Consider the following 21,237-nt stretch of genomic DNA (forward strand, 5'->3'; position numbering starts at 1 on the left):
CTGTCAGGTCTCCAACAGCAGAAGGTTTGTGTCTTTAAGACATCCTGGATGTCACACTGTTTGGGTACTTGCAGGCTTGGCACGGCCGTGTGTGTGTGTGTGTGTGTGTGTGTGTGTGTGTGTGTGTGTGTGTGTGTGTGTGTGTGTGTGGTAGTAGTACAGAGCTAGATCACCCACAGGGCTCTGTTAGTGTTATTCTTCCCCTTACCTTGTTCTCAGACTATGATCATGAGCTTTGGCCAAACAAACAGAAAATAAGTAACTTGTTATTCCTGAAATACTACCTCTCTGATCCTCTAATCCAAGGACATTAAGACATGGAGACAATTCCTGATAATCTTTTGGTGTGAATCATAAAAGTTATGCACTATAGACTGTAGTCTAAAGGAGTGCACTATATAAGGAATAGGGTGCCATTTGGGAAGCAACCCTGGACTGTGGTGTCTACAGTCTGTCCGTGCATTAGAACTGGGTCAGAGAAACCAGCCCCTCGGTCCCTCACCACTGGGTCTGACTCCTCATAAATCAGATAAACTCTTTTTATTGGCCTCACACATTTCCCTGACTCAGTCCTATCTAACCACACTCTGTAGTGGAGGTACAGTAACTAGTACAGTAACCTGGGTTCAAATACTATTCAAAATCATTTCAAATACTTTATCTGGACTTGATTGAACTTGCCTGGATGGCACAATGGAACCAATAGAATAGTCACAAGAGTGCAAAACTCACAAGTCTGGCCCTCTAGGCAGACAAGAGAAATAGTATTTCAAATAGTATTTGAACCCAGGTCTGACTCTGGTCCACTAGCAGAATCTGGGGGGTTAGAGCATTGTGAAACCCAAAGCAGGAGAGTCTCTTCTCAGGCCCAGGTCCAGCACCCACAGCCTTTCAACCAGCCTTCCAGCCAGCCAGCCAGGCAGGCAGGTACACACATGCAAGTGATGATGAGAAGGAACTGCAATGAAAGTAGTGAAAAGTATAGGAAGCTGCTCAGGTGACAGGTTTACGAGTTACATCTTCCTCTTCCTCCCTCCCTCCCTCCCTCCTTCTTCTCCTCCTCTCTCCTCTTACTCTCTTCTCTCCCTCTTCCTCCCTCCTCCTCCTCTTCTCTCTCTCCCTCTCTCTCTTCCTCTTCCTCCTCCTCTTCTGCCCTTCTCTTCTTCACCGCTCTTTTACTAGCTCCTCTTCAGCCCTCTTTCTCTTTCCTCTTCCTCTATTCTCTTCTTATTCTGCTCTTCCTCCTTTTCCTCCCTTCTCCTCCTTTCTCCTCTACCTCTCATTTACCCTTCCTTTCCTCTTCTCTCCCTCTATCCTCCTCTTCCTCCCACCTCATACTCTCTCTTCTTCCTCTCTACCTCTTGATCTTCCTCTCTTCTCTACCTCTCTCCTCTTCCTTTCCTCCCTCTTCCTCTCTCCTTTTCTTCTCTCCTCTTGGCTGAAAAGAAGCCAATGAATCATCAGTTTGTAAAGCAAACACAGCAGGATCTGTGTGAGCAAAAAGCCAAGCCTAGCGACTGGAGAATTAGTGTAATGGCCTAATGCCCTGTGTGTGTGTGTGTGTGTGTGTGTGTGTGTGTGTGTGTGTGTGTGTGTGTGTGTGTGTGTGTGTGTGTGTGTGTGTGTGTGTGTGTGTCCGTGTGTGTCCGTGTGTGTCCGTGTGTGTCCAGGAGCATCAGGTGGGTGTGTGAGCGGGGAGGGGAAAGGTTGAGGTTGACTCCTCAGAGGCACGTAGCATTGGTGGGATTGTATGCATCACAAATGCCACCCTATGCCCTATTTAGTGCACTACTTTTGACCAGAACTCATAAATCTTTTGTCAAAGTAGTGCACTATTAAAAGAATAGGGTGGCATTTGGGGGACATTCCCTCCTCATCCCTTCATCATTCCCTCCTCATCCCGTCATCATCCCCTCATCATCCCCTCATTATCCCTCATCATCCACTCATCATCCCCTCCTCATCCCCTCCTCATCCCCTCCTCATCCCTTCATCATCCCCTCCTCATCCACTCATCATCCCCTCCTCATCTACTCATCATCCCCTCATCATCCCCTCCCTATCCCCTTATCATCCCAGGCTGTCTGTGCTGAATCATGGTAATTGTCTCTTCAGTGTGTCTGTGAGCATATGGAAAGGTTTAGCAGACACAGAACATACCAGAGGCCAGAATAATACAGAATGACATGAAACACTCTGATCTGATCTCTGTATTCATACCTTGACCTCTCTGGTCTACGTAATACATCTGATCTGTATAGTCATATCTTGACCTCTCTGTGTCACAGGTTGGAATACCACACATTCCAAAGATAGTTCCAGAAAATGAAGAGGCTGTGTGCGTGCGTGCGCCTGCGTGCGTGCGTGCGTGCGTGCGTGCGTGTGTGTGTGTGTGTGTGTGTGCGTTTACATTGATTGAGTTACAGTTTGTGCATGCTGAGACCATTAGAATACAATTTGACACAGACATGCTTTTGAGGAATGTGATGTTTGAATTTAAATATGAATTAAAGTTAGCATAGTTGATTTTAAATATGAATTGAAGTTAGCATAGTTGAATTTAAATATGAATTGAAGTTAGCACAGTTGAATTTGAATATACTTTTAAGTTAGCAGGACTGAATTGAAATATGAATTGAAATTAGCAGGGCTGAATTTAATTTGCATAGGCAGAGAAAGAGAAAGAGAAAGAGAGAAAGGCGGGGACAGAGAGAGAGAAGGGGGAGAGAGAGAGGGTTATAGAGAGGCAGGGAGAGATGTAGGGAGGGAGAGAGAGGAGGGAGGAACAGAAAGGGAGCACCCTCAGTGAGGTTGAAATAAACACCTTCATTCATTTTTCAGGGGAAAAGCAGAGAAGAGGCAAAGCCTGAAAACCAGATGCTCTTGCCGACCCTGCTCGGGCATTTCTTTTACACCTGCTATGTTAGATTAGAGAGAGGGAGGGGGACAGGGAGAGAGAGAGGGCGTGGAGGGGAGAGGGAGGTAGAGAAAGTGGGAGAGAGGGTTCAGAACTTTACTTCTCATAATGAATCTGTATCAACAGCTTTTTGTGTGAAATATCACTGCTCTCATCAAACCTGATGCTGCCGTTAGTATTCTCACCTTGTCATTAAACTCATTGTGATATGATTTGTATGGTTTTTGGACCTGACAGTTACAGGCTATTTATTAGCTGTCAACTCAGCTCTCTCTTGGTACAGTCACATGTACAGTATCTGAGCCGTGCAGTACACAAACTGGACTGTCACAGAGCTCGACTCCTACACTAGTGGGTAGACTTGACCCTTTTAGGCACAGATCTAGTATCAGCATACCCCTCCAAATCCTATCCTTAACCATCAGAGTGGAAAAATAGAAACTGACCTTGGATCAGCGTCTAGGTGTTCCTACTCTGTTTCCTCCTAACCGTCTGACAGACTGAGACAAGGTCTGCAGACCAAGTGGCACCCTATTCCCTACATAGTGCCCTATGACCCCCTATTCCCTACATAGTGCCCTACGGCACCCTATTCCCTACATAGTGCCATATGACCCCCTATTCCTTCCATAGTGCCATATGACCCCCTATTCCTTACACATAGTGCCATATGACCCCCTATTCCTTACACATAGTGCCATATGACCCCCTATTCCCTACATAGAACCCTATGACCCCCTTTTCCTTACATAGTGCCATATGACCCCCTATTCCTTACACATAGTGCCATATGACCCCCTATTCCCTACATAGAACCCTATGACCCCCTATTCCCTACCTAGTGCCCTATGACCCCCTATTCCTTACATAGTGCCCTATGGGCTCTGGTCAAAAGTAGTGCTATAAAAGTAATAGGCTGCCATTTGGGACACATTCAAGGTCAGCGCAGAGGTCAGGGGTGAGGGGTTATGAGGTCAAGAGTGAGCTCCAGTGTTCTGGGGGACCCCCTGTTACTCTGACCAACACAGTACTCAATCAAGCCCCCCCTACATGACTAATAACTCCCACAGACAGACAAAGAGGCTACTATTTAGTGTGTGTGTGTGTGTGTGTGTGTGTGTGTGTGTGTGTGTGTGTGTGTGTGTGTGTGTGTGTGTGTGTGTGTGTGTGTGTGTGTGTGTGTGTGTGTGTGTGTCTGTGTCTGTGTCTGTGCATGCGTGCGTGTGTGTGTTTTCTTGCCCCATCATAGGAAGCCAGCCTGTCCGTTAGACACAGTCACATATCTATGTGCTGATATCATGGGGTAGAGTGCAGATAGCAGACCTCTATTATACTGAAAGACTTAGATCACTGGACTCTTTGTCTGCTAAACGGCTGACTCAACTCCTCCATGCCACTCCACGGGCTGAATTAAAGATGGAGGGAGGGAGGGAAGATTTAGGGAGGGTATGAAAAACAGAGAAAGAAAGAGGGAGTGATGGATGGATGAAGGCTGTCTAGAGGTAGAAAGAAGCATTTTCTGTTCTTTGCCAGATAGTGAGAAAGTCACTCTTCTCTTCCTCATCTTCCTCCTCTTCAATGGGCATATGGTTGACTGCATGTTCACTAGTCTGCAGACCAGGCCTGTGTATCAGAGGGGGATGCAGCTAGTCTACAGGCCAGGCCTGTGTATCAGAGGGGAATGCAGCTAGTCTACAGGCCAGGCCTGTGTATCAGAGGGGGATGCAGCTAGTCTACAGACCAGGCCTGTGTATCAGAGGGGGATGCAGCTAGTCTACAGGCCAGGCCTGTGTATCAGAGGGGGATGCAGCTAGTCTACAGGCCAGGCCTGTGTATCAGAGGGGGATGCAGCTAGTCTACAGGCCAGGCCTGTGTATCAGAGGGGAATGCAGCTAGTCTACAGGCCAGGCCTGTGTATCAGAGGGGGATGCAGCTAGTCTACAGGCCAGGCCTGTGTATCAGAGGGAAATGCAGCTAGTCTACAGGCCAGGCCTGTGTATCAGAGGGGAATGCAGCTAGTCTGCAGGCCAGGCCTGTGTATCAGAGGGGAATGCAGCTAGTCTGCAGGCCAGGCCTGTGCATCAGAGGGGAAAGCAGTGTTCTTGGCTATGTCCCAAATGGCACCATATTCTCTATATAGGGCACTACTTCTGACCAAATGGCCCTGGTGAAAATTATTGCACTATATAGGGGGGATTTGAGGTCCGACAGTGGGCGAGTAACAGAGCGGAGGTTATCCAGCACCTCCCGCCACAAGCCAGGTCCAGTAGCAGTGAACTATGGCTATCGCAGTCTGGCGCTAACCCACAAGAGCCCACTCTAGGACTGAGATGGAGCTGCATACCGGATACCCTGGGGTACAAGCACCGCTCCGCCCTGAGTACCGAAACCTCCACTCTGCGCACCATCTATCGGACCTTGGCCAGTCAATACGATCCCCTTGGGTATATTCTGCCATACACAACCCAGGCCAAAGTCTTAGTCCAGGACCTGTGGCAGACCAAGAGGGACTGGGCTGAACCGATCCACCCGGCTGACCTAGTGGAACGATGGATCTGTTGGGAAACAGAGTTATCGGAGCTCTCTGAAGTCCAAATGCCAAGATGTTATGTACCACCCTGTGCTGACCAACTGGGATCATGCCTGGAACTGCATGTGTTCTGTGATGCTTCGGAGCGAGCTTATGGGGCGGTTTCCTATCTAAAGGAGGATAAGGCAGGCCACACCCATGTCTCCTTTGTCATGGACAGGTCCAGGGTCGCACCCAAGAAGCAGTTGTCAATGCCTAGGCTGGAACTCAGTGCTGCCCTTTCCGGAGCCCAGTTGACATCGACCTTGCGAGCCGAGCTCATCTTGCCAATCCAAAGGGTCATCTACTGGAGTGATTCGACCACTGTATTGACCTGGCTCAAGTCGGAGTCATGCAGGTTTTAGGTGTTCGTCAGAACTCGCATTGCGGAAATCCAAGACCTAACAGAAGTCCAAGACTGGAGGTATGTTGACAGCGTAAACAATCCTGCTGATGACGTTACTCGCGGTAAAACCCTTAAGGAACTGGCTCAACCCCATCGCTGGAGCTTGGGACCACCATTCTTGTCCCAACCAGAGAACGAGTGGCCGACAGCCCCCAGGCGTGCAGCCCCTCCGCAACCAACTGAAGCTCATGAGTTAAGGAAGTTCGCCCAATGCTACAGCATCTCTACGGAACCAACAACAGCTCTCCCTGACCTGACACAATTCCAAACCCTGCCGGATCTGATCACCACCACAAACCAGACCTCAAATGGGGTGGCTTCCATACCCACCTCCCTCGCGGCAGAGACACTACTCCTCCAGCATGCACAAGCAGTTAGCTTCCCTGAGGAGCTAAAAGCTCTGAAAGCCGGTAGGGAGGTGGCTAAGGACAGCCGTCTTCTCTCTCGTGCCCCAGAATATGATCAAATCCTTGGAGTGATTGGAGTCGGAGGGAAGCTGCGCCAAGCAGAAGTTTTGGATCCCGATGCTATCCACCCAATTATCCTTGACTCCAGACACCCTATTACCAAGCTCCTTATCAAGAGTTATGATGAGAGGCTTCTCCACCCAGGGCCAGAGAGAGTCTATGGGGAGATGAGGCGGAAGTACTGGATACTTGGAGGATGAGGAGCCAGTCGTAAGCACCAATACGCCTGCGTGGAATGTCAGAGATGGCGGGCCAGAGCCACTGTGCCCAAAATGGTAGATTTACCCCCGGCTTGCTTGCGCCTCCTCCAACAACCCTTCTGGTCAACAGGAGTCGATTGCTTTGGCCCCTTGACAATCAAGCTAGGTCGTCGAGTGGAAAAGCGCTGGGGTATTCTATTTAAGTGTTTGACAACTAGACGTGTCCACCTGGACCTACTGGAGAGTTTGGATACTGAAGCCTTCCTCATGGCCCTACGGCGGTTTATCTCCCGACAGGGGAAACCCTACGAGATCCTGGCTGACAGAGGCACAAACTTCAAGGCAGGAGAAGCCAGGTTGGAGGAAGCCTTCCAAGCCATGGAACCTAGCCTCCAGGATCAGTTGATGGACCAACAAATCTCATTCAAATTGAACCCTCCAGAGCTCCTCATTTTGGAGGAACATAGGAGCGAGAGATCAAATCTGTAAAGATGGCCTTACGAGTCATCCTGGGGAACCAAACTGTCACTGCAACTGTCTTGCGGACCGTCCTGATAGAAGTGGAAGGGAGCCTGAACTCCAAACCCTTGGGATATCTCTCTGCAGACATCGCTGACCCCGATCTGGTTACACCAAATATGCTCTTGATGGAACGCCGAGATGCGTCACTTCCTCAAGCCATGTATGCTGATACCAACCTCATTGGCAGGCACCGGTGGCGACACAGCCAGATCTTGGCTGACCATTTCTGGATTACCTACCAAGTCTACAGCACAGAGGGAAATGGCAGAGAGAAATGGCCAGCCTGGAAACTGGCCAAGTCGTAATGATGGTGGACCTTCAGCTGACTCGAGCCTCCTGGCCGGTGGGCTGTATCACTAAGATCATGCCTGGGACCGATGGTCGTGTTAGATCCCTGGAGATCCAGGTAAAGAACCGGACATATATCCGGCCAGTTGCCCGACTAATTCCTCTCCCTGAGATGACAGAGGACAGGGAGCAATGAGCCTTTTTTGAGGAGTGTGGAATTTAACAAATTTCCGGGGTGGCTGTAGAAAAGGCCCATGGAGTTGGTGGAATAATCCTTTAATTCATTGCCACTTACTCAGCTGGGCCAGGGGCGCTTTAATTAGGTCAGGTAAAAATGTCCGACAGATCTCCACTCCCTAAAAGGAGGAAATCGCCATCGCCTGATCGCGCTGCTTTCTCTTCCATAACTCCGTCTAATCCAGAAGTTCTGTGCGTCCATGAATCCACGTAAGTCCACCGAATCTGTTACCCTTCATCTGAACTATCTGTTGCGATCGGGAGAGTGGGCCATCAGTTGTTGTTTAGAGTTATTACCGCGGAGCGCGGCTTGGAGCGCACGCTTCAAATATATTGTGTAATGTGAATGGTCAATGATCACGGCCCTACAGATCATAATAGGCTAATTATGCAATCGATATGGTTAATATATAATGAAATTAGAAGACACTTGAAGACACTTGAAAGGGGGAAATAAGAAAATCATTGTTTGTTGAACTGATCGGCTCTGATATCCAACTAATGGCGATTATAGATTGAATAGCTGAGGGAGGGAGGGAGGGAGGGAGGGAGGGAGGGAGGGAGGGAGGGAGGGAAAGTGGTGCCTGTATGTGTGTTTTTGTGCACATGTGTCAGTGTGTGTTTTTCACGCTCAACAGTTTCCCGTGTGTGGGCTGAGAGACCAGCAGTGGGCTGAGAGAGCAGTTAACTGAGAGGGCAGTGGACTGAGAGAGCAGTGGGCTGAGAGACCAGTTAACTGAGCAGTGGGCTGAGAGAGCAGTGGGCTGAGAGAGCAGTGGGCTGAGAGAGAAGTGGGCTGAGAGAGCAGTTAACTGAGAGGGCAGTGGACTGAGAGACCAGTGGGCTGAGAGACCAGTGGGCTGAGAGAGAAGTTAACTGAGAGGGCAGTGGACTGAGAGACCAGTGGACTGAGAGACCAGTGGGCTGAGAGACCAGTGGGCTGAGAGAGAAGTTAACTGAGAGAGCAGTGGGCTGAGAGAGCAGTGGGCTGAGAGACCAGTGGACTGAGAGACCAGTGGACTGAGAGACCAGTGGGCTGAGAGAGCAGGGGACTGAGAGACCAGTGGGCTGAGAGACCAGTGGGCTGAGAGACCAGTGGGCTGAGCGACCAGTGGGCTGAGCGACCAGTGGGCTGAGAGACCAGGGGACTGAGAGACCAGTGGGCTGAGAGACCAGTGGGCTGAGAGAGCATAGGACTGAGAGACCAGTGGGCTGAAAGGGCAGTGGGCTGAGAGAGCAGGGGACTGAGAGACCAGTGGGCTGAGAGAGAAGGGGACTGAAAGGTCAGTGGGCTGAGAGGGCAGTGGGCTGAGAGGGAAGTGGGCTGAGAGGGCAGTGGGCTGAAAGGGCAGTGGGCTGAGAGAGCAGGGGACTGAGAGACCAGTGGGCTGAGAGAGCAGTGGGCTGAGAGAGCAGTGGGCTGAGAGAGCAGTGGGCTGAGAGAGCAGTGGGCTGAGAGAGCAGTGGGCTGAGAGAGCAGTGGGCTGAGAGACCAGTGGGCTGAGAGAGCATGGGACTGAGAGACCAGTGGGCTGAAAGGGCAGGGGACTGAGAGACCAGTGGGCTGAGAGAGCAGTGGGCTGAGAGAGAAGGGGACTGAAAGGTCAGTGGGCTGTGAGGTCAGTGGGGGCTGAGAGGGCAGTGGGCTGAGAGGGCAGTGGGCTGAGAGGGCAGTGGGCTGAGTGGGCAGTGGGCTGAATGGGCAGTGGGCTGAATGGGCAGTGGGCTGAGAGGGCAGTGGGCTGAGAGACCACTGGGCTGAAAGGGAAGTGGGCTGAGAGTGCAGTGGGCTGAGAGGGCAGGGGACTGAGAAACCAGTGGGCTGAGAGAGCAGTGGGCTCGGAGACAGACAAAGAGAATATTGTCTCTTTCTCCTCGGAGAGACGATGGGGAGAGCTGATATGGACAGTTTATCTGAATGCTTTACCTATGAGGCAACAGTGAAACAGACTCACTCAGGTGTGTATGGGTTGGTGTGTGTGTGGTGCCAGCGTGAGAAGAGATACTGTGTTTCATGTTGGGTTGGTGATGACTAAACTGCAGAAACTGAGTTAGGAATTAATGAAAGCTGTAGCTAGCTGGGGGGGAGGTGTGTGTGTGTGTGTGTGTGTGTGTGTGTGTGTGTGTGTGTGTGTGTGTGTGTGTGTGTGTGTGTGTGTGTGTGTGTGTGTGTGTGTGTGTGTGTGTGTGTGTGTGTGTGTGTGGGGGCATCCCCCTGCTGTAATCCCAGGGATCATGTAGCACCTGGGAAAGGCTTGCTGTGTAAACACACACACACACACACACACAACCATCACCATCCCTCCCCTCAGAGAAAGAGAGAGCTAAGAGAGATAACACACGGGGGAGGGAGGGAGGGGTATAGGATTGGAATTCTATACCCATTGGGTTTCACACCTCACCACTTTTTCCACCTTTTAGTCAGATTAATCAAAAATATGAATGTATTTGTCCTAACATTGGAATATGGTGGGCCTCTCTTTCTCATCTTCTAATGGTAGGTGCCAAAGTACACTCATTGAGAAAAACGTTTTTACTTTTCTTCCAGTTATGTATGATCCACTTATCAGTTTTGGTTCTTTGTGTGATGTTACATTTGTGTTTGTTTGCTTTCCTTAGTGTGCTAACCTGTTAGCATTTTAGCCTGTTAGTATGTTAGCCTGCTAGTCTGTTAGCCTGTGTGCCTGCTAGCCTGTTAGCATTTTAGCCTGTTAGCATGTTAGCCTGCTAGTCTGTTAGCCTGCTAGCCTGTGTGCCTGCTAGCCTGTTAGCCTGTGTGCCAGTGTGCCTGTGTGGGTTTTTAGTCTTTACTCGCGAAGTGGCAAAGTAGCAGAGACAAACCAGACATTCAGACTAGTAAACTGTAGTAGTGTCATATTGTGATTTGTCTGTCGCTGTCTGTACTTCCTCTGTGTTCAGTGTGGAACAAGTCAAATACAAATCCTCTCTATATTCCTTCCTGCTGAAATGGAAACTTTATTGTCAGAGATTTGATACAGTAACACACAATTATGATTTGTATTGCTTGAAAAGCGTGTTTTTATTTCTAATAAAGCAGTGTGAAGACAGAGTGCCTCAGGGGTATTAGAATCCAGGTCACATCAGGTGTGTATCCCAAACAGCATCCTATTCCCTATATAGTGCACTACTACCCTGTGGGCCCTTATCTACAGTAGTGCACTATAAAGGGAATAGGGTGTCGTTTGGTACTTGTGCATCATACAGAGTAGTTTGCCAGTCATGTTAGTGCAGGTGCTGAGTTGGCTGGCTTCACACTCTCCTAGTTCGTCACTGTAACACAGTTCTCACTGAGCTGCTGGTCTGCTCGGCTAACGCTTGCTTTAAAGACCAGGGGGACTCGCTGTTAAACAAACTATAATCTGCTAGTCCACTCATCAGTGGAGCGTTCTCTCTCTCTCTCTCTCTCGGACACACACACACACACACACACACACACACACACACACACACACACACACACACACACACACACACTGCCTTGCATTGCACTTCTAACAAGGTGTGGAATATATCTTCTGGGTTAAACTGTGTTTGTCAAGGCAGTGTGAGATTGTGAAGATGTTTTATGTGGGCTAGCTCAGCAAACTCAGACACACATTCCTCCCGCTAGTTACGTCTCAAATGGCACCCTACTCCTTATCTAGTGCACTACTTTAAACCAGGTCAAAGGTAGTGTTGTGCAGTATATAGGGAATATCCTCTGTCTCTGAGCCTCTGTCTCTGAGCCTCTGTCTCTGAGCCTCTGTCTCTGAACCTCTGTCTCTGAACCTCTGTCTCTGAACCTCTGTCTCTGAACCTCTGTCTCTGAGCCTCTCTCTCTGAGCCTCTCTCTCTGAGCCTCTCTCTCTGAGCCTCTCTCTCTGAGCCTCTGTCTCTGAGCCTCTGTCTCTGAGTCTCTGTCTCTGAGACTCTCTCTGAGCCTCTGTCTCTGAGCCTCTCTCTCTAAGCCTCTGTCTCTGAGCCTCTGTCTCTGAGCCTCTGTCTCTGAGGCTCTGTCTCTGAGACTCTCTCTCTGAGGCTCTGTCTCTGAGCCTCTCTCTGAGGCTCTGACTCTGAGCCTCTCTTTCTGCTTTGAAATGCTGATGTTCTTTCTCTTTATGACTGTGTTCTGGATATTATGCAGAAGTACACAACTCATGAAATAGAACTACCAATCTACTACATCTCTACAGCTGATCAGTCTTTGTTCATGCAGCTGGTTTTGAGCTCAACTCTAAAGCTCAAGTTTTAACCCAACCCTGTTTTGATGTGGCATTATCAGCCGTGTGTGCGCGCGCGCGTGTGTGTGTGTGTGTGTGTGTGTGTGTGTGTGTGTGTGTGTGTTTCCCCTGGGGAGGAAAGCATGGGCACCTCTCTCTCCCCTCCCTGTTTGTCTTGGCATGGAGACACACACACATACATACATACAGGTTCAGCTCAAGTTAAGGGCTTGGTGGGAAACAGATTGAGGTGATGGTGGTTCTAGCCTTGTTCAGACAGACAGAGGAGAGCTCATCCAGGGTGGTTTATGGGATTGATAATGGAGTAGTAATGTCATAGGTCATTGAGTATTCAAGAGGTGTTCTTCATGCTTGGCATTGTAGCAGTGTATTCTGCCTTTTATCTCAGGCTAGCACCGTTAGGGTGTTCCCTATACTGGTCTTCTTCATACTACCAAACAGTGCTGTTATTTGGCAAGATTGGGCAAGAAAGTATTTGGGAAGTATTGTCCAGCAATCCATGGCTAAAGCATTCACCATGCTCTTACCCTATCCCTCTCTCCCTCTCTCTCCCTCTCTCTCTCTTTCTCTTTCTCTTTTTCTCTCCCTCTCTCTCCCTCTCTCTCTCTCTCTCTCTCTCTCTCTCTCCCTCTCTCTCTCGTTCTCTTTTTCTTTCCCTCTCTCCCTCTCCCCCTCCCTATCTCCCTCTCCCCCTCACTCTCCCCCTCTCTCTCTCTCTCTCTCTCTCTCTCTCTCTCTCTCTCCCCCTCTCTCCCCTCTCTCTCCCCTCTCTCTCCCCTCTCTCTCCCCCTCTCTCTCTCCAAATCTCCCTCTGCCTCCCTCTCCCTCCCTATCTCCCTCTCTCCCTCTCCCCCTTCCTCTCTCAATTCAATTCAACTCAAGGGGCTTTATTGGCATGGAAAGCATATGTTAACATTGCCAAAGCAAGTGAAGTATATTATATGTAAATGTAAAATAAATAATAAAAATGAACAGTAAACATTACACTCACAGTGTCACGCCTGCCCCCGCTCCCCATCCCTGACGCTCGAGGGTGCCAGGCTACCCGTCATTACACGCAGCAGAGCTCATTGGACTCACCTGGACTCCTTCACGTTGTTGATTACCCCCTGTATATCTGTATCATCTGTATGTTCCTCGGTGGTGTTCCCTGTGTCTGCATTAATTGTTGTTATGTGTTCCTGTCCAGACTCTGTTCCTGTTCCATTTCATGTCCATCAGCTATTTAACCTTCACTCTCTGCACCTGCCTCTCATCTCCTGTACCTGCTTCTCATCTCCTGTATCTGCTTCTCATCTCCTGTACCTGCTTCTCATCTCCTGTACCTGCTTCACATCTCCTGTACCTGCTTCTCATCTCCTGCGTGACTCCTTTTAGACAGAAGTTCCAAAAGAATAAAGACATTACAAATGTCACATACTGTATATATACAGTGTTGTAACGATGTGGAAATGGTTAAAGTACAAAAGGAAAAATAAACAAACATAAATATGGGTTGTATATACAATGGTGTTTGTTCTTCACTGGTTGCCCTTTTCTTGTGGCAACAGGTCACACATCTTGCTGCTGTGATGGCACACTGTGGTATTTCACCCAGTAGATATGGGAGTTTATCAAAATCGGGTTTGTTTTCAAAGTTTTCAGATTGTGAGAGAGAGACATAGAGAGACAGTCTGCAGCACCCGGCCTCACCCTACTAGAATCTGGCCTTCTAGGCAGAGTTGCAAAGAAAAAGCCATATCTCAGACTGGCCGATAAAAAGAAAAGATTAAGATGGGAAAAAGAACACAGACACTGGACAGAAGAACTCTGCCTAGAAGGCCAGCATCCCAGAGTCGCTTCTTCGCTGTTGACGTTGAGACTGGTGTTTTGTGGGTACTATTTAATGAAGCTGCCAGTTGAGGACTTGTGAGGCGTCTGTTTCTCAAACTAGGCACACTAATGTACTTGTCCTCTTGCTCAGTTGTGCACCGGGGCCTCCCACTCCTCTTTCTATTCTGGTTAGAGCCAGTTTGTGCTGTTCTGTGAAGGGAGTAGTGCACAACGTTGTACGAGATCTTCAGTTTCTTTGCAATTTCTCGCATGGAATAGCCTTCATTTCTCAGAACAAGAATAGACTGACCAGTTTCAGAAGAAAGGTCTTTGTTTCTGGCCATTTTGAGCCTGTAATCAAACCCACAAATGCTGATGCTCCAGATACTCAACTAGTCTAAAGAAGGCCAGTTTTATTGCTTCTTTAATCAAAACAAGAGTTTAGAGCTGTGCTAATATAATTGCAAAAGGGTTTACTAATGATCAATTAGCCTTTTAAAATGATAAACTTGGATTAGCTAACACAACGTGCCATTGGAACACAGAAGTGATGGTTGTTGATAATGGGCCTCTGTACGCCTATGTAGATATTCCATAAAAAATCTGCCGTTTCCAGCTGCAAAAGTTCTTTACAACATTAACAATGTCTACACTGTATTTCTGATCAATTTGATGTTATTTTAATGGTGTCACGACTTCTACCGAAGTCGGTTCCTCTGCTTGTTCGGGCGGTGTTCGGCGGTCGACGTCACCGGTCTTCTAGCCATCGCCGATCCATTTTTCATGTTCAATTTGTTTTGTCTTGTTTTCACACTCACCTGGTTTCAATTCCCTAATTACATGTTGTATATTTTCCCTCTGTTTCCCCCATGTCCTTGTTGGGAATTGTTTATTGTAGGTACTTGTGCTATGTGTTACTGGTGTGCTACGGGTTGTGTACCCATGTGTTTGTTGTTTTGTATGCCGTTAGTTTTATATATTAAACTGCTCCGGCTATTCACCAAGTTCTGCTCTCCTGCGTTTGACTTCCCTGCCACCAGTTAAGCACCCCTTACCTAATGGACAAGCACCCCTTACCTAGTGGTTTACCCACACATCTCCATTTTGGATAGATAATTATTTGTGTTGTTGTTTGTTTAGTGTTTTCCAATTTTCCCAGAAGTGTTTAGAGTCTATGGATTCTTCAGTTACATTGAGTATTTTTCTCTATTGTTTTAGTGATTCACCACAGTGAATTTTCCCTTCCTCTATCGAGGGTGAGTGCCAGCGAAGACAAACAGTTGGTTGACTTGGCAGGCTCTCTCCCTCTATCGTTCTCTCTCTCTCTTTATTCCCTCCCTCTCTCTCTCCATCTATGCTATCTCTCTCTCCATCTATGCTATCCCTCCCTCCTTCCCTCTCTTTCACAGTTAGGCCATTAGACCACATTACCCCCCTGGTTGGTCCATGTTTCCTGCCAGGGCCAGCTGTAGGCCATGGACTGGGAAAGGAATCTCTTTGCTTGGTGGAAGACTGCATGTCAACAAGTCCTGTTTCAGTGACTACATATATACACACACACACACACACACACACACACACACACACACACACACACACACACACACACACACACACACACTGGTGGGAGTGCCCTGTAGCTGAGAGGAATGTGTGTATCTAGTAAGAGGTGTATCAATAACAAAAAGTGTCTTTGTGTTTCACTGCTGAGTCCCCCTGGTTCAGGAACTCAATGTGTTTCACTGCTGAGTCTCCCTGGTTCAGGACCTCAATGTGTTTCACTGCTGAGTCCCCTGGTTCAGGACCTCAATGTGTTTCACTGCTGAGTCCCCCTGGTTCAGGACCTCAATGTGTTTCACTGCTGAGTCCCCCTGGTTCAGGATCTCAATGTGTTTCACTGCTGAGTCCCCCTGGTTCAGGATCTCAATGTGTTTCACTGCTGAGTCTCCCTGGTTCAGGATCTCAATGTGTTTCACTGCTGAGTCCCCCTGGTTCAGGACCTCAATGTGTTTCACTGCTGAGTCTCCCTGGTTCAGGACCTCAATGTGTTTCACTGCTGAGTCTCCCTGGTTCAGGAACTCAATGTGTTTCACTGCTGAGACCCCCTGGTTCAGGAACTCAATGTGTTTCACTGCTGAGTCTCCCTGGTTCAGGAACTCAATGTGTTTCACTGCTGAGTCCCCCTGGTTCAGGACCTCAATGTGTTTCACTGCTGAGTCTCCCTGGTTCAGGAACTCAATGTGTTTCACTGCTGAGTCCCCCTGGTTCAGGAACTCAATGTGTTTCACCGCTGAGTCCCCCTGGTTCAGGATCTCAATGTGTTTCACTGCTGAGTCTCCCTGGTTCAGGACCTCAATGTGTTTCACTGCTGAGTCCCCCTGGTTCAGGACCTCAATGTGTTTCACTGCTGAGTCCCCCTGGTTCAGGACCTCAATGTGTTTCACTGCTGAGTCCCCCTGGTTCAGGAACTCAATGTGTTTCACTGCTGAGTCTCCCTGGTTCAGGAACTCAATGTGTTTCACTGCTGAGTCCCCCTGGTTCAGGAACTCAATGTGTTTCACTGCTGAGTCCCCCTGGTTCAGGACCTCAATGTGTTTCACTGCTGAGTCCCCCTGGTTCAGGACCTCAATGTGTTTCACTGCTGAGTCCCCCTGGTTCAGGAACTCAATGTGTTTCACTGCTGAGTCCCCCTGGTTCAGGACCTCAATGTGTTTCACTGCTGAGTCCCCCTGGTTCAGGACCTCAATGTGTTTCACATGTTTGACCCAGTGGGTTCGAACCTGGCTCGTCTGACTTTTCTGCGTCCTAAACAGCACCCTATTCCCTACGCAGGGCACTCATTTTGACCAGGACCATTTGGGACAGAGTCAGAGTTTTTGGACATTGAGCTAAAGCCTACCCCTTGGGCCAAAAAAATGGTTTGGGTCCACACGGTTTCCTTTACATTTCAACTGATCTTATCAACTTAATCTACTTTCATCACTGGAACATACAGTCTCCCACTGGAACACACAGTCTCCCACTGGAACACACAGTCTCCCACTGGAACATACAGTCTCCCACTGGAACATCCCACTGGAACACACAGTCTCCCACTGGAACATACAGTCTCCCACTGGAACATCCCACTGGAACATACAGTCTCCCACTGGAACACACAGTCTCCCACTGGAACACACAGTCTCCCACTGGAACATACAGTCTCCCACTGGAACATCCCACTGGAACATACAGTCTCCCACTGGAACACACAGTCTCCCACTGGAACACACAGTCTCCCACTGGAACACACAGTCTCCCACTGGAACACACAGTCTCCCACTGGAACATACAGTCTCCCACTGGAACATACAGTCTCCCACTGGAACATCCCACTGGAACATACAGTCTCCCACTGGAACACACAGTCTCCCACTGGAACACACAGTCTCCCACAGGAACACACAGTCTCCCACAGGAACACACAGTCTCCCACAGGAACACACAGTCTCCCACTGGAACACACAGTCTCCCACTGGAACATACAGTCTCCCACTGGAACACACAGTCTCCCACTGGAACACACAGTCTCCCACTGGAACACGCAGTCTCCCACTGGAACACGCAGTCTCCCACTGGAACACGCAGTCTCCCACTGGAACACGCAGTCTCCCACTGGAACACGCAGTCTCCCACTGGAACACGCAGTCTCCCAATGGAACACACAGTCTCCCAATGGAACATACAGTCTCCCACTGGAACATACAGTCTCCCACTGGAACACACAGTCTCCCACTGGAACACACAGTCTCCCACTGGAACATACAGTCTCCCACTGGAACACACAGTCTCCCACTGGAACATGCAGTATTCATGGTTCACTGAACCACCGCTACTGCAGACAGAACTGATCAACTGTTATGATTTCAAAACCTGAGGAAGAAGACTGAATCCTGGCGTGTAGTTAACATGTCTGCTATGTAGAAGACTGAATGCTGGCGTGTAGTTAACATGTTTGATATGTAGAAGACTGAATGCTGGGGAGTAGTTAACATGTCTGATATGTAGAATGAATGCTGGCGTGTAGTTAACATGTCTGATATGTAGAAGACTGAATGCTGGCGTGTAGTTAACATGTCTGCTATGTAGAAGACTGAATGCTGGTGTGTAGTTAACATGTCTGCTATGTGTGTGACTGAATGCTGGTGTGTAGTTAACATGTCTGCTATGTGTGTGACTGAATGCTGGCGTGTAGTTAACATGTCTGCTATGTGTGTGACTGAATGCTGGCGTGTAGTTAACATGTCTGTTATGTGTGTGACTGAATGCGGGTGTGTAGTTAACATGTCTGATATGTAGAAGACTGAATGCTGGCGTGTAGTTAACATGTCTGGTATGTGTGTGACTGAATGCTGGTGTGTAGTTAACATGTCTGATATGTGTGTGACTGAATGCTGGTGTGTAGTTAACATGTCTGATATGTAGAAGACTGAATGCTGGTGTGTAGTTAACATGTCTGCTATGTGTGTGACTGAATGCTGGTGTGTAGTTAACATGTCTGATATGTAGAAGTCTGAATGCTGGTGTGTAGTTAACATGTCTGCTATGTGTGTGACTGAATGCTGGCGTGTAGTTAACATGTCTGTTATGTGTGTGACTGAATGCGGGTGTGTAGTTAACATGTCTGTTATGTGTGTGACTGAATGCTGGCGTGTAGTTAACATGTCTGATATGTAGAAGACTGAATGCTGGTGTGTAGTTAACATGTCTGCTATGTGTGTGACTGAATGCTGGCGTGTAGTTAACATGTCTGATATGTAGAAGACTGAATGCTGGCGTGTAGTTAACATGTCTGATATGTAGAAGACTGAATGCTGGTGTGTAGTTAACATGTCTGATATGTAGAAGACTGAATCCTGGTGTGTAGTTAACATGTCTGCTATGTAGAAGACTGAATGCTGGCGTGTAGTTAACATGTCTGATATGTAGAAGACTGAATGCTGGTGTGTAGTTAACATGTCTGATATGTAGAAGACTGAATCCTGGCGTGTAGTTAACATGTCTGATATGTAGAAGACTGAATCCTGGCGTGTAGTTAACATGTCTGATATGTAGAAGACTGAATCCTGGTGTGTAGTTAACATGTCTGCTATGTGTGTGTGTCCCCTAGTGAGTTTAGTCTGAGTGCTGGACATCTCCCAGTCTGCGTCCCAAATGGTTCCCTATTTCCTTAGTGCACTGCTTTCTACAAGGAACAATAGGACTCAGAAGTAGTGCACTACTTTCTACCAGGACGCAGAGTAATCATGATATAATCTGTCAACCAGAGAGAACTGACCGGCTGGGTGTGTGAACAGTGTTACTCCCTAACTGAAGACATATTTTCCTGATGTGATCCTCCAATGGGCTTAACAACCCACTGTCAGACAACTATATCATATATATCTGCCTGACAGAGAACAACTGGTCAGAGAGTGTGTGGGTGTGTGTGTGGGCGTGTGTGTGTGTGGGCGTGTGTGTGTGTGTTGCATGCGTCTGTGTGCATATATAACATCTTTCTTCTCCACCCATCCGGTTCTCTTCCATCTTTATGAAACATGGAAATCCTCACACAATGTCTGAGTAGCTGGCATATGAAATCAATTCAGACACAGACAGAGCCTATTATTCTACTGTGTGTAACGAGAGGGGAGAGAGGAGACCATAGGAGAGGGGGAGAGAGGAGACCATAGGAGAGGGGGAGAGAGGAGACCATAGGAGAGGGGGAGAGAGGAGACCATAGGAGAGGGGAGAGAGGAGACCATAGGAGAGGGGAGAGAGGAGACCTTAGGAGAGGGGGAGAGAGGAGACCATAGGAGAGGGGGAGAGAGGAGACCATAGGAGAGGGGGAGAGAGGAGACCATAGGAGAGGGGGAGAGAGGAGACCATAGGAGAGGGGAGAGAGGAGACCATAGGAGAGGGGGAGAGAGGAGACCATAGGAGAGGGGGAGAGAGGAGACCATAGGAGAGGGGGAGAGAGGAGACCATAGGAGAGGGGGAGAGAGGAGACCATAGGAGAGGGGGGAGAGAGGAGACCATAGGAGAGAGGAGACCATAGGAGAGGGGGAGAGAGGAGACCATAGGAGAGGGGGAGAGAGGAGACCATAGGAGAGGGGGAGAGAGGAGACCATAGGAGAGGGGAGAGAGGAGACCATAGGAGAGGGGGAGAGAGGAGACCATAGGAGAGGGGGAGAGAGGAGACCATAGGAGAGGGGGAGAGAGGAGACCATAGGAGAGGGGGAGAGAGGAGACCATAGGAGAGGGGGAGAGAGGAGACCATAGGAGAGGGGGAGAGAGGAGACCATAGGAGAGGGGGAGAGAGGAGACCATAGGAGAGGGGGAGAGAGGAGACCATAGGAGAGGGGAGAGAGGAGACCATAGGAGAGGGGGAGAGAGGAGACCATAGGAGAGGGGGAGAGAGGAGACCATAGGAGAGGGGGAGAGAGGAGACCATAGGAGAGGGGGAGAGAGGAGACCATAGGAGAGGGGGAGAGAGGAGACCATAGGAGAGGGGGAGAGAGGAGACCATAGGAGAGGGGGAGAGAGGAGACCATAGGAGAGGGGGAGAGAGGAGACCATAGGAGAGGGGAGAGAGGAGACCATAGGAGAGGGGAGAGAGGAGACCATAGGAGAGGGGGAGAGAGGAGACCATAGGAGAGGGGAGAGAGGAGACCATAGGAGAGGGGGAGAGAGGAGACCATAGGAGAGGGGAGAGAGGAGACCATAGGAGAGGGGGAGAGAGGAGACCATAGGAGAGGGGGAGAGAGGAGACCATAGGAGAGGGGGAGAGAGGAGACCATAGGGGGAGAGGGGGAGAGAGGAGACCATAGGAGAGGGGGAGAGAGGAGACCATAGGAGAGGGGGAGAGAGGAGACCATAGGAGAGGGGGAGAGAGGAGACCATAGGAGAGGGGGAGAGAGGAGACCATAGGAGAGGGGGAGAGAGGAGACCATAGGAGAGGGGGAGAGAGGAGACCATAGGAGAGGGGGAGAGAGGAGACCATAGGAGAGAGGAGACAGGAGAGGGGGAGAGAGGAGACCATAGGAGAGGGGGAGAGAGGAGACCATAGGAGAGGGGGAGAGAGGAGACCATAGGAGAGGGGCAGAGAGGAGACCATAGGAGAGGGGCAGAGAGGAGACCATAGGAGAGGGGCAGAGAGGAGACCATAGGAGAGGGGGAGAGAGGAGACCATAGGAGAGGGGGAGAGAGGAGACCATAGGAGAGGGGGAGAGAGGAGACCATAGGAGAGGGGCAGAGAGGAGACCATAGGAGAGGAGGAGAGAGGAGACCATAGGAGAGGAGGAGAGAGGAGACCATAGGAGAGGAGGAGAGAGGAGACCATAGGAGAGAGGAGACCATAGGAGAGGGGGTGGAATGTCTTGGCCTAGACCACTCTTTCTGGACATCTGGTTTCCCCTACACAGATGAGACAGAGCAGAGAAGGATGAGGTAGATTATGAGAGAGAGAGAGAGAGAGAGAGAGAGAGAGAGAGAGAGAGAGAGAGAGAGAGAGAGAGAGAGAGAGAGAGAGAGAGAGAGAGAGAGAGAGAGAGAGAGAGA

The 21,237-nt window shown here is 49.3% G+C and overlaps 1 protein-coding gene across 3 annotated transcripts in view; it reads left to right on the forward strand.

Annotated features, from left to right (window-relative positions):
* Nucleotides 1–21,237, forward strand: part of LOC106604262 (actin filament-associated protein 1-like 1) — a 158,219-nt gene that overhangs the window by 3,703 nt on the left and 133,279 nt on the right. For 2 of the 3 annotated variants that reach the window (XM_045717925.1, XM_045717927.1), the window contains exon 1: nt 9,969–10,103. The exons of the other annotated variant lie outside the window; for it this stretch is intronic. In XM_045717925.1, coding sequence (XP_045573881.1) covers nt 10,073–10,103 — 31 coding nt within the window. In that variant the 5' untranslated portion in view covers nt 9,969–10,072. Of the gene's footprint in view, nt 1–9,968; nt 10,104–21,237 lie in introns of those variants that run through there. 3 annotated transcript variants of the gene reach the window in all.

This window comes from Salmo salar, chromosome ssa05 (assembly GCF_905237065.1).
Source record: "Salmo salar chromosome ssa05, Ssal_v3.1, whole genome shotgun sequence".
In the NCBI taxonomy this organism is placed as follows: domain Eukaryota; kingdom Metazoa; phylum Chordata; class Actinopteri; order Salmoniformes; family Salmonidae; genus Salmo; species Salmo salar.